At 47.8% G+C, this 13,316-nt stretch overlaps 1 protein-coding gene across 1 annotated transcript in view; it reads right to left on the bottom strand.

Annotated features, from left to right (window-relative positions):
- Positions 1–5,284: 5,284 nt before the first annotated feature.
- The window catches only part of LOC311100047 (uncharacterized protein), an 89,026-nt gene continuing 80,994 nt past the window's right edge, over positions 5,285–13,316 (bottom strand). Inside the window, exons 11-12 of the mRNA XM_084140789.1 lie at positions 7,854–7,964; positions 5,285–7,221 (exon numbers count right to left, since the gene is read on the bottom strand). Coding sequence (XP_083996915.1) covers positions 5,638–7,221; positions 7,854–7,964 — 1,695 coding nt within the window. The 3' untranslated portion in view covers positions 5,285–5,637. The remainder of the gene's footprint in view (positions 7,222–7,853; positions 7,965–13,316) is intronic.

Raw genomic sequence — 13,316 nt, 5'->3', positions numbered from 1 at the left:
AGATTCAGGTTGAATGAAGTAGAAACTAGCGTACTTACATTTTTACATACATTTACATTTACATTTTAGTCATTTAGCAGACGCTCTTATCCAGAGCGACTTACAGTTAGTGAATACATATTTTTTTTATACTGGCCCCCCAGAACAAACACTTAATCCCTAAACTCTTAGAATTAGTGGTTCCTCAAGGAAGCATTGCTAAATCAAATGGTTCATATTTGCACCTTCGGTTAGCTGAGGGGTTCTTGGAGGAACCTTAAATGGTTCAATGTAGCAACGGGTTCCTGGAGGATTGTAGCTTTAATATCTTTTTTATTTGAGCAAATGTCTTTCCTGTTAATCTGTTCTGTTGTATTGTCATCACATTTTAAGTTTGCACACTGACAGTTTTGTAGCTTCAATGAGGCTTACAGAGGTACATGAGTTCCTCAAGAACCAATCCCAAAGTTAGAATAGTTCACACTTTATTACTATTTATTATTATTATTATTTATTACTATATGTCATGTGAATATTATTAATTTTATATTTCAATATGTAATATGCTAAAATATTGAAGGATGTTTTGTTTGCTGTGTACAAACTTAACATGATGAATAGGAATGACATTTAGGCTAACGGGTGGCCAAAAATAACTATCTGAAAGCCACACCTCCAATAAGCCACACCTCCAATCTGATAGGCTGCCAGCTCTATAATATATTATTAAAAAGGTTAAAAAAAAGTTCAGGTTTGAACCTTTACACAGGGGTTCCTCGAATACCCTTTTTAGAGGGGTTCCTCAAGGAACCTTTTTAAACTAGAACGGTTCCACCGGTGTGGCAACCCAAAACGGTCTTCCAGTCACCTTCACTTCTAAGAGCGTATTGTTGACCAATCACCAACGAAGGGGTGTAGACTTGGGCTACCAAAGTTCAACATGCCTCAATAAATGTTTTTGTGTGAGAACAGGCAAAGAAAACAACTAATGAACCCCCAAACTAACACAAAGTGGCCACGTTTCAACTGGGAAGCAGGTGACAGTCTTTTTCCATCCCTACTACAGCACAATACCCACAATACACCACTCACACCCATACTGGGAGTAAACAAACACACATCTATCATTACCATCAACACCATCATCACCACTATCACCACCACCATCACCATCATCACCACCATCATCATCACCACCATCATCATCACCATCACCACCACCATCACACCATCATCACCACCACTATCATCACCACCATCATCACCACCACCATCACCATATCATCACCACCACTATCATCACCACCACCATCACCATATCATCACCACCATCACCACTATCATCACCACCATCACCACCACCACCACCATCATCACCACCATCATCATCACCACCATCATCACCACCACCATCATCACCTTCACCACTATCATCACCACCATCACCACTATCATCACCACCATCATTACCACGATCATCATCAGACCTGAATTTGTCCTCAAACACAACACAAGCATAGTAGCATGGTGTCTATCAAAGTTTGGACACACCTACTCATTAGGACACGCCTCCACCTACTCATTAGGACACGCCTCCACCTACTCATTAGGACACGCCTCCACCTACTCATTAGGACACGCATCCACCTACTCATTAGGACACACCTCCACCTACTCATTAGGACACGCCTCCACCTACTCATTAGGACACGCCTCCACCTACTCATTAGGACACACCTCCACCTACTCATTAGGACACACCTCCACCTACTCATTAGGACACGCCTCCACCTACTCATTAGGACACGCCTCCACCTACTCATTAGGACACACCTCCACCTACTCATTAGGACACACCTCCACCTACTCATTAGGACACACCTCCACCTACTCATTAGGACACACCTCCACCTACTCATTAGGACACACCTCCACCTACTCATTAGGACACGCCTCCACCTACTCATTCAAGGGTTTTTCTTTATTTTTAATATTTTTTACATTGTAGAATAATAGTGAAGACATCAACACTATGAAATAACACATATGGAATCATGTAGTAACCAAAAAGTGTTAAACAAATCAAAATATATTTTATATTTGAGATTCTTCAAATAGCCACCCTTTGCCTTGATGACAGCTTTGCACACTCTTGCAGCAATCATCCCGACTCATCCCAAACCATCCCGACTCATCCCAACCCATCTCAATTGGGTTGAGGTCGGGGGATTGTGGAGGCCAGGTCATCTGATGCAGCACTCCATCACTCTCCTTCTTGGTAAAATAGCCCTTACACAGTCTGGAGGTGTGTTGGGTCATTGTCCTGTTGAAAAACGAATTATAGTCCCACTAAGCCCAAACCAGATGGGATGGCGTATCGCTGCAGAATGCTGTGGTAGCCATGCTGGTTAAGTGTTCCTTGAATTCTAAATAAATCACAGACAAAGTCCCTATTGACTGACCTTCATTCTGACATTTGGTCTTTTACCAAATAGGGCTATCTTCTGTATACCCCCCTACGTTGTCACAACACAACTGATTGGCTCAAACGCATTAAGAAGGAAAGCAATTCCACAAATTAACTTTTAACAAGGCACACCTGTTAATTGAAATGGATTCCAGGTGACTACCACATGAAGCTGGTTGAGAGAATGCCAAGAGTGTGCAAAGCTGTCATCAAGGCAAAGAGTGGCTATTTGAAGAATGTGTTTAACACTTTTTTGGTTTCTACATGATTCCATATGTGTTATTTCATAGTTTTGATGTCTTCACTATTATTCTACAATGTAGAAAAAAATTGATAAAATAAAGAAAAACCCTTGAATGAGTAGGTGTGTCCAAACCTTTGACTGGTACTGTATATATACACACAGTGCATTCGGAAACTATTCAGACCCCTTCCCTTTTTGTACATTTTGCTACATTACAGCCTTATTCTAAACCTGATTTAATAGTTTTTTCAATACCCCATAATGACAAAGGGAAAAACACCAGTCTCGACGTCAACAGTGAAGAGGCGACTCCTGGATGCTGACCTTCTAGGCAGAGTTGCAAAGAAAAAGCCATATCTCAGACTGCCCATCTTAATCTTTTCATTTTATAGGCCAGTCTGAGATATGGCTTTTTCTTTGCAACTCTGCCTAGAAGGTCAGCATCCCGGAGTCGCCTCTTCACTGTTGACGTTGAGACTGGTGTTTTGCGGGTACTATTTAATGAAGCTGCCAGTTGAGGACCTGTGAGGCATCTGTTTCTCAAACTAGACACTCTAATGTATTTGTCCTCTTGCTCAGTTGTGCACCGGGGCCTCCCACTCCTCTTCCTATTCTGGTTAGAGCCAGTTTGCGCTGTTCTGTGAAGGGACTGGTACACAGCGTTGTACTTGATCTTCATTTTCTGTCAATTTCTCGCATGGAATAGCCTTCATTTCTCAGGACAAGAATAGACTGACGAGTTTCTGAAGAAAGTTCTTTGTTTTTGGCCATTTTGAGCCTGTAATTGAACCCACAATTGCTGATGCTCCAGATACTCCACTAGTCTCAAGAAGGACAGTTTTATTGCTTCTTTAATCAGCACAACAGTTTTCAGCTGTGCTAACATAATTGCAAAAGGGTTTTCTAATGATCAATTAGCCTTTTAAATGATAAACTTGGATTATCAAACACAACGTGCCATTGGAACACAGGACTGATGGTTGCTGATAATGGGCCTCTGTACGCCTTTGTAGTTTTCCATAAAAAATCTGCCGTTTCCAGCTACAATAGCCATTTACAACATTAACAATGTCTACACTGTATTTCTGATCAATTTGATGTTATTTTAATGGACAAAAAAAGTGTTTTTCTTTCGAAAACAAGGATATTTCTAAGTGACCCCAAACTTTTGAAGTCGGAAGTTTACATACACTGAGGTTGGAGTCATACAAACTCGTTTTTCAACCACTCCACAAATTTCTTGTTAACAAACTATAGTTTTGGCAAGTCGGTTAGGACATCTACTTTGTGCATAACACAAGTAATTTTTCCAACAATTGTTTACAGACAGATTATTTCACTTATAATTTACTGTATCACAATTCCAGTGGGTCAGAAGTTTACATACACTAAGTTGACTGTGCCTTTAAACAGCTTGGAAAATTCCAGAAAATGATGTCATGGCTTTAGAAGCTTATGATAGGCTAATTGACATAATTTGAGTCAATTGGAGGTGGACCTGTGGATGTATTTCAAGGCCCACCTTCAAACTCAGTGCCTCTTTGCTTGACATCATGGTAAAATCTAAAGAAATCAGCCAAGACCTCAGAAAAAAATTTGTAGACCTCCACAAGTCTGGTTCATCCTTGGTAGCAATTTCCAAATGCCTGAAGGTACCACGTTCATCTGTACAAACAATAGTACGCAAGTATAAACACCATGGGACCACGCAGCTCTCATACCGCTCAGGAAGGAGACGCATTCTGTCTCCTAGAGATTAACGTACTTTGGTGTGAAAAGTGCAAATCAATCCCAGAACAACAGCAAAGGACCTTGTGAAGATGCTGGAGGAAACAGGTACAAAAGTATCTATATCCACAGTAAAACTAGTCCTATATCGACATAACCTGAAAGGCCGCTCAGCAAGGAAGAAGCCACTGCTCCAAAACTGCCATAAAAAAGCCAGACTACGGTTTGCAACTGCACATGGGGACAAAGATCGTACTTTTTGGGGAAATGTCCTCAGGTCTGATGAAACAAAAATAGAACTGTTTGGCCATAATGACCATCATTATGTTTGGAGAAAAAAGGAGGTTACTTGCAAGCCGAAGAACACCATCCCAACCGTGAAGCACGGGGGTGGCAGCATCATGCTGTGGGGGTGCTTTGCTGCAGGAGGGACTGGTGCACTTCACAGAATAGATGGCATTATGAGGAAGGAAAATTATGTGGATATATTGAAACAACATCTCAAGACGCAAATGGGTCTTCCAAATGGACAATGACCCCAAGCATACTTCCAAAGTTGTGGCAAAATGGCTTAAGGACAACAAAGTCAAGGTATTGGAGTGGCCATCACAAAGCCCTGACCTCAATCCTATAGAACATTTGTGGGCAGAACTGAAAAAGCGTGTGCGAGCAAGGAGGCCTACAAACCTGACTCAGTTACACCAGCTCTGTCAGGAGGAATGGGCCAAAATTCACCCAACTTATTGTGGGAAGCTTGTGGAAGGCTACCCGAAACGTTTGACCCAAGTTAAACAATTTAAAGGCAATGCTACCAAATACTAATTGAGTGTATGTAAACTTCTGACCCACTGGGAATGTGATGAAAGAAATAAAAGCTGAAATAAATAATTATATTATTCTGACATTTCACATTCTTAAAATAAAGAGGTGATCCTAACTGACCTAAGACAGGGAATGTTTACTAGGATTAAATGTCAGGAATTGTGAAAAACTGAGTTTAAATGTATTTGGCTAAGGTTTATGTAAACATCCGACTTCAACTGTATCTTTAAATCATCAGTTTACAAATCTGAACATATCTTTATTACGCAACTATTCTACAGGAGAGGGAGGGGCTAAAGGTCAGGGGTCTTCCTGTGATGTCATGGAATGTCATGGTCCCAGCTAGCTAAGGTGTGTGTGTGTGTGACTCCATTCTCTGAGCGTCTGTAGGGCCTTTTCACACAAACATCTCCTTCTTCCCATGTGTCGGGGGCCTCTGAGTGTGTGTGGAGCCGGGCATGGAAGAGCGTGTGTGTGGGGGCCCGGGGAGAGGAGTGTGTGTGGAGCCGGGCATGGAAGAGCGTGTGTGTGGGGGCCCGGGGAGAGGAGTGTGTGTGGAGCCGGGCATGGAAGAGCGTGTGTGTGGGGGCCCTGGGAGAGGAGTGTGTGTGGAGCCGGGCATGGAAGAGCGTGTGTGTGGGGGCCCGGGGAGAGGAGTGTGTGTGGAGCCGGGCATGGAAGAGCGTGTGTGTGGGGGCCCGGGGAGAGGAGTGTGTGTGGAGCCGGGCATGGAAGAGCGTGTGTGTGGGGGCCCGGGGAGAGGAGTGTGTGTGGAGCCGGGCATGACAGAGCGTGAGTGTGGGGGCCCGGGGAGAGGAGTGTGTGTGGAGCCGGGCATGGAAGAGCGTGTGTGTGGGGGCCCGGGGAGAGGAGTGTGTGTGGAGCCGGGCATGGAAGAGCGTGTGTGTGGGGGCCCGGGGAGAGGAGTGTGTGTGGAGCCGGGCATGGAAGAGCGTGTGTGTGGGGGCCCGGGGAGAGGAGTGTGTGTGGAGCCGGGCATGACAGAGCGTGAGTGTGGGGGCCCGGGGAGAGGAGTGTGTGTGGAGCCGGGCATGGAAGAGCGTGTGTGTGGGGGCCCGGGGAGAGGTGTGTGTGTGTTGGAGTGTGTATGTGTTGGTCCAGACGCGGCAGGTGCATGGTGATTCTGGCAGCCCGGGCCAGGTAGCGGTGTGTGTGGGTCGGGGTCATCCAGGTGTGTCTGTGGGTCGGGGTCATCCAGGTGTGTATGTGTGTCGGGGTCATCCAGGTGTGTGTGTGGGTCGGGGTCATCCAGGTGTGTGTGTGGGTCGGGGTCATCCAGGTGTGTGTGTGGGTCTGGGTCGGGGTCATCCAGGTGTGTGTGTGGGTCGGGGTTGGGGTCATCCAGGTGTGTGTGTGGGTCGGGGTCATTCAGGTGTGTGTGTGGGTCGGGGTTGGGGTCATCCAGGTGTGTGTGTGGGTCGGGGTCATCCAGGTGTGTCTGTGGGTCGGGGTCGGGGTCATCCAGGTGTGTCTGTGGGTCGGGGTCATCCAGGTGTGTCTGTGGGTCGGGGTCATCCAGGTGTGTGTGTGGGTCGGGGTCATCCAGGTGTGTGTGTGGGTCGGGGTCGGGGTCATCCAGGTGTGTGTGTGGGTCGGGGTCATCCAGGTGTGTGTGTGGGTCGGGGTCATCCAGGTGTGTGTGTGGGTCGGGGTCATCCAGGTGTGTGTGTGGGTCGGGGTCATCCAGGTGTGTGTGTGGGTCGGGGTCATCCAGGATTGTGTCAGGCGTCCCTGCAGGGCTGAGCAGAGCATCGTAGTCGAAGCCTCCAAGCGGCTGTAGAGAGAGGGTCAGTCCTCGTCGGGCCTTGGCCGGCCGGTCAGGACGCTCCCGCAGCGCCAAGATTACCTCCACAGGTCGTCGCTGTAGCAACGCCAGGTCAAAGGTCGCGCCGTGGAAAAAGGTCTGCCGTTTGAAACGCTCCAGGGTCCGCAGCCGCCGCGTCGGTGTCTTACACAGCAGCTGTCAATCAATCAATTAATCAATAATTCAATCAATCAATCAATCACATTTATTTCTAAAGCCCTTCTAACCACAATGTGTATGTCTCATGGACTTAGATAGACAACTCTAGTGCCCCATTTGAGAATGGGCAGCGCCACTGAGGAATGTCACCATTTTTAAGTAGTCAACTGGGTGGGACTTCCTGTGGGTGAAGGTTGGATCACATGATTCCATCCAGGTCATCAGGAGGGATCAGCCAATGAGGTGGCAGTATGCACACCTATCAGTTTGTTTACCAACTCATAGAAGTATCAGTAGAAGAACTGACTACTCCATAATGGAGATGGCCTCAATGGGACAGATATAATGGAGATGGGACAGATATAATGGAGATGGGACAGATATAATGGAGATGGGACAGATATAATGGGACAGATACAAAGATGAGAAGTGTAACTAAGTGTACATGCGTACCTTCGTGTGTGTATCTGTGTCTGTGCCTTCGTGTGTGTGTGTGTGTGTGTGTGTGTGTGTGTGTGTGTGTGTGTGTGTGTGTGTGTGTGTGCCTTCGTGTGTGTGTGTGTGTCTGTGTGTGTGTGTGTGTGTGTGTGTGTGTGTGTGTGTGTCTGTGTGTGTGTGTGTGTGTATACCTCAGTGATGAGAAGAGCCAGTGGAGGGCTGAAGCTGAGGGGGATGTCGTAGGGGAAACACCTCACTCTCCTCAACATACTGTAGTGGTCTGGTTCAGGCAGGACTGGGAACTAGACGGTGGGAGACAGAGATATATATATATACAGTGGGGAGAACAAGTATTTGATACACTGCCGATTTTGCAGGTTTTCCTACTTACAAAGCATGTAGAGGTCTGTAATTTTTATCATAGGTACACTTCAACTGTGAGAGACGGAATCTAAAACAAAAATCCAGAAAATCACATTGTATGATTTTTAAGTAATGAATTTGCATTTTATTGCATGACATAAGTATTTGATCACCTACCAACCAGTAAGAATTCCGGCTCTCACAGTCAGCAACCATCAGTCCTGTGTTCCAATGGCACGTTGTGTTTGCTAATCCAAGTTGATCATTTTAAAAGGCTAATTGATCATTAGAAAACCCTTTTGCAATTATGCTAGCACAGCTGAAAACTGTTGTGCTGATTAAAGAAGCAATACAACTGGCCTTCTTGAGACTAGTTGAGTATCTGGAGCATCAGCAATTGTGGGTTCAATTACAGGATCAAAATGGCCAGAAACAAATAACTTTCTTCTGAAACTCGTCAGTCTATTCTTGTTCTGAGAAATGAAGGCTATTCTATTCCAAGAAACTGAAGATCTCGTACAACGCTGTGTACTACTCCCTTCACAGAACAGCGCAAACTGGCTCTAACCAGAATAGAAAGAGGAGTGGGAGGCCCCGGTGCACAACTGAGCAAGAGTGTCTAGTTTGAGAAACAGATGCCTCACAGGTCCTCAACTGGCAGCTTTATTAAATAGTACCCGCAAAACACCAGTCTCAACGTCAACAGTGAAGAGGCGACTCCAGGATGCTGACCTTCTAGGCAGAGTTGCAAAGAAAAAGCCATATCTCAGACTGGCCAATAAAAACTACAGTGCCTTGCAAAAGTATTCATCCCCCTTGGCGTTTTTCCTATTTTGTTGCATTACGACCTGTAATTTAAATTGATTTTTATTTGGATTTCATGTAATGGACATACGCTAAATAGTCCAAATTGGTGAAGTGAAATGAAATAAATAACTTGTTTCAGAAAATTCAAAAAAATTAATAACGGAAAAGTGGTGCGTGCATATGTATTCACCACTTTGCTATGAAGCCCTTAAATAAGATCTGGTGCAACCAATTACCTTCAGAAGTCACATAATTAGTTAAATAAAGTCCACCTGTGTGCAATCTAAGTGTCACATGATCAGGCCCTCTCCTATTCTCGCTATACATCAAGTCACTTGGCTCTGTCATATCCTCACATGGCCTCTCCTATCATTGCTACGCTGACGACACACAACTAATCTTCTCCTTTCCCCCTTCTGATAACCAGGTGGCGAATCGCATCTCTGCATGTCTGGCAGACATATCAGTGTGGATGACGGATCACCACCTCAAGCTGAACCTTGGCAAGACGGAGCTGCTCTTCCTCCCGGGGAAGGACTGCCCGTTCCATGATCTCGCCATCACGGTTGACAACTCCGTTGTGTCCTCCTCCCAGAGTGCGAAGAGCCTTGGCGTGACCCTGGACAACACCCTGTCGTTCTCTGCTAACATCAAGGCGGTGACCCGATCCTGTAGGTTCATGCTCTACAACATTCGGAGAGTACGACCCTGCCTTACACAGGAAGCGGCACAGGTCCTAATCCAGGCACTTGTCATCTCCCGTCTGGATTACTGCAACTCGCTGTTGGCTGGGCTCCCTGCCTGTGCCATTAAACCACTACAACTCATCCAGAATGCCGCAGCCCGCCTGGTGTTCAACCTTCCCAAGTTCTCTCACGTCACCCCGCTCCTCCGCACACTCCACTGGCTTCCAGTTGAAGCTCGCATCTGTTACAAGACCATGGTGCTTGCCTATGGAGCTGTGAGGGGAACGGCACCTCCGTACCTTCAGGCTCTGATCAGTCCCTACACCCAAACGAGGGCATTGCGTTCATCCACCTCTGGCCTGCTGGCTCCCCTTCCTCTGCGGAAGCATAGTTCCCGCTCAGCCCAGTCAAAACTGTTCACTGCTCTGGCACCCCAATGGTGGAACAAGCTCCCTCACGACGCCAGGACAGCGGAGTCACTCACCACGGAGCACCATTAAATCCATTATTAATAAATTGAAAGAATATGGCACCACAACAAACCTGCCAAGAGAGGGCCGCCCACCAAAACTCACGGACCAGGCAAGGAGGACATTAATCAGCGAGGCAACAAAGAGACCAAAGATAACCCTGAAGGAGCTGCAAAGCTCCACAGCGGAGATTGGAGTATCTGTCCATAGGACCACTTTAAGCCGTACACTCCACAGAGCTGGGCTTTACGGAAGAGTGGCCAGAAAAAAGCCATTGCTTAAAGAAAAAAATAAGCAAACACGTTTGGTGTTCACCAAAAGCCATGTGGGAGACTCCCCAAACATATGGAAGAAGGTACTCTGGTCAGATTAGACTAAAATTGAGCTTTTTGGCCATCAAGGAAAACGCTATGTCTGGCGCAAACCCAACACCTCTCATCACCCCGAGAACACCATCCCCACAGTGAAGCATGGTGGTGGCAGCATCATGCTGTGGGGATGTTTTTCATCAGCAGGGACTGGGAAACTGGTCAGAATTGAAGCAATGATGGATGGCGCTAAATAAGGGGAAATTCTTGAGGGGAAATTCTTGAGGGAAACCTGTTTCAGTCTTCCAGAGATTTGAGACTGGGACGGAGGTTCACCTTCCAGCAGGACAATGACCCTAAGCATACTGCTAAAGCAACACTCGAGTGGTTTAAGGGGAAACATTTAAATGTCTTGGAATGTCCTAGTCAAAGCCTAGTCAAAGCCCAGACCTCAATCCAATTGGGAATCTGTGGTATGACTTAAAGATTGCTGTACAGCAGCGGAACCCATCCAACTTGAAGGAGCTGGAGCAGTTTTGCCTTGAAGAATGGGCAAAAATCCCAGTGACTAGATGTGCAGCTGTAATTGCTGCAAAAGGTGGCTCCACAAATTATTGACTTTGGAGGGGTGAATAGTTATGCACGCTCAAGTTCAGTTTTTTTGTCTTATTTATTGTTTGCATCTTTATAGTGATAGGCATGTTGTGTAAATCAAATGATACAAACCCCCCAAAAAATCCATTTTAATTCCAGGTTGTAAGGCAACAAAATAGGAAAAATGCCAAGGGGGGTGAATACTTTTGCAAGCCACTGCCAAAGGTCTGCAGGGGTGTGTCACGGTTTCGGCCGAGGCTGCCTCTCTCCCTTGTTCGGGCAGGTTTCGGCGTTCGTCGTCTCCGGAATTCTAGCTGCCACCGTTGCATGTTCCATGTTTCCTGTTTGATTAGTTTTGTCTGTTAGCCACACCTGTCTTGTGTTATGTCTCATTAAGCACCCTATTTAGTTTCCTTGTTGTTAGTGTAGTGTTGTGTGTAATTGTTTCGTGTCAGGTGTTTGTGCGTTACCCGTGTTTCGGTACGCCAGTTACGATTTACTTCCTCCTCGGTTGAGGAGAGTTTTTGCGCCCTGTGTTTGTGCGCTCGTGTTTGACGCCTGTGTGCGTCTGTTGGCCTCTGGCCGTTTTTGGATTATTTTGCACTCGCCAGTAAAGTCTTGTTGGACTGTACATCTGCTTCTGCGCTTGATTCCACACCTCACCATTTCATACACCGTGACAGAATTACACACCTAGACATGGAATCAGCAGGAGCCGAAGCAGCCCCGACGAGACTGGAGGTCCAGGTTCGGGAACAACAGGACCAGATACAGCAGATGGGGACCGCCCTGCAGGAGGTGATCACCACGCTCCGAGGCTGGGGAGCGCCTCCACCACCTCCCTCCCTGCCAGCACCATCGGCCAGTCCGCCCATTCCAGCGCCAGAACCCCGAGGAATCCGACTCTCTCTCCCGAGGGCCTACGACGGAACCGCGGCTGGGTGTCAGGGATTCCTCCTCCAGGTGGAGCTGTACCTGGCCACCGTACACCCGGCACCCTCGGGGCATGAGAGCGTGTCCGCCCTGATCTCCTGCCTGTCCGGGAAGGCGTTGGAATGGGCCAACGCGGAGTGGAGGAAGATCGACGCCGAGACTATCACCTACAACGAGTTCTCCCGCCGCTTCAGGGCGGTGTTTGACCATCCCCCGGAGGGGAAAGCGGCGGGGGAGCGTCTGGTCTTCCTCCGGCAGGGGAGGAGGAGTGCCCAAGAATTCGCTCTCGAATTCTGTACTCTAGCGGCAGATGCAGGGTGGAATGAGCGGGCCCTCGTCGATCTATACAGATGTAGCCTACGAGAGGACGTCCGTCGGGAGCTGGCCTGTAGGGACACCAGTCTCTCTTTCGACCAGCTGGTCGACATGTCCATCAGGCTGGATAACCTATTGGCCACCCGCGGACGTCCTGAGAGGGGTCCGTCCATTTCACCCTCCAGCGCCTCCGAGCCGTGTCCTATGGAGCTCGGGGGCGCTGGCGCTAGAGAGAGGAGGAGTCGGTTGGTTAGGGGGTCCATCCACTGCACCAACTGTGGTCGGGGAGGACACACCGCGGCTAGGTGCTGGGGATGGCCTCCTAGGGAGGATGACGACAGGTCCCGCACTGGGGATTCCCTCCAGGTGAGTAGGCGCCCCACTCACCCAGAGCTCACTGTTGCCCATTTTTGGATGCCTGTGCGTTTTCCACAGGTAGCACCTCATTCCCAGCATAAGGCGCTGGTAGATTCAGGCGCGGCTGGGAATTTTATTGATAAAAAGTTTTGTTTAGCGTTAGGGATTCCCCTTATTCCTGTTGATGTTCCTTTCCCCGTTCATGCCCTAGATAGTCGTCCGTTGGGTACGGGCTTAATCAGGGAGGTCACGGCGCCACTTAGGATGTGTGCGCAGGGGGGTCATCAGGAGATGATTCAGCTGTTCCTGATTGACTCTCCTGCGTATCCGGTGGTGCTGGGCATGCCCTGGTTGAGTACCCATAACCCAGCTATTTCGTGGCAGGAGAGGGCTCTGATGGAGTGGTCTGCTCAGTGTGTGGGTAGATGTTTGGGCGTTTCCGTAGGGGCTACCTCGGTGGAGAGTCCAAACCAGGTGCCCGCATTGCACGTTCCCCCTGAGTATGGGGATTTGGCTATTGCGTTTAGTAAGGCGAGGGCGACGCGGTTGCCACCCCATAGGCAGGGAGATTGTGCGATAGACCTCCAGGCAGGAGCTGCGCTCCCACGGAGCCATGTGTATCCTCTGTCTCAGGAGGAGAAGAAAGCTATGGAGATTTACATAGACGAATCTCTGAGACAAGGATACATACGGCCTTCCACTTCCCCTGCGTCCTCGAGTTTCTTTTTTGTGAAGAAAAAGGATGGTGGTTTGCTCCCGTGCATCGATTACCGTGGTCTCAATCAGATTACGGTGAAGTACAGTTATCCACTCCCGCTGAT

The sequence above is a fragment of the Coregonus lavaretus genome (genome assembly GCF_964263955.1).
Source record: "Coregonus lavaretus genome assembly, chromosome: 24".
Classification (NCBI taxonomy): Eukaryota; Metazoa; Chordata; class Actinopteri; order Salmoniformes; family Salmonidae; genus Coregonus; species Coregonus lavaretus.
The sequence above is the reverse complement of the archived record's forward strand: the minus strand, read 5'-3'. Positions and strand labels throughout refer to the sequence as shown.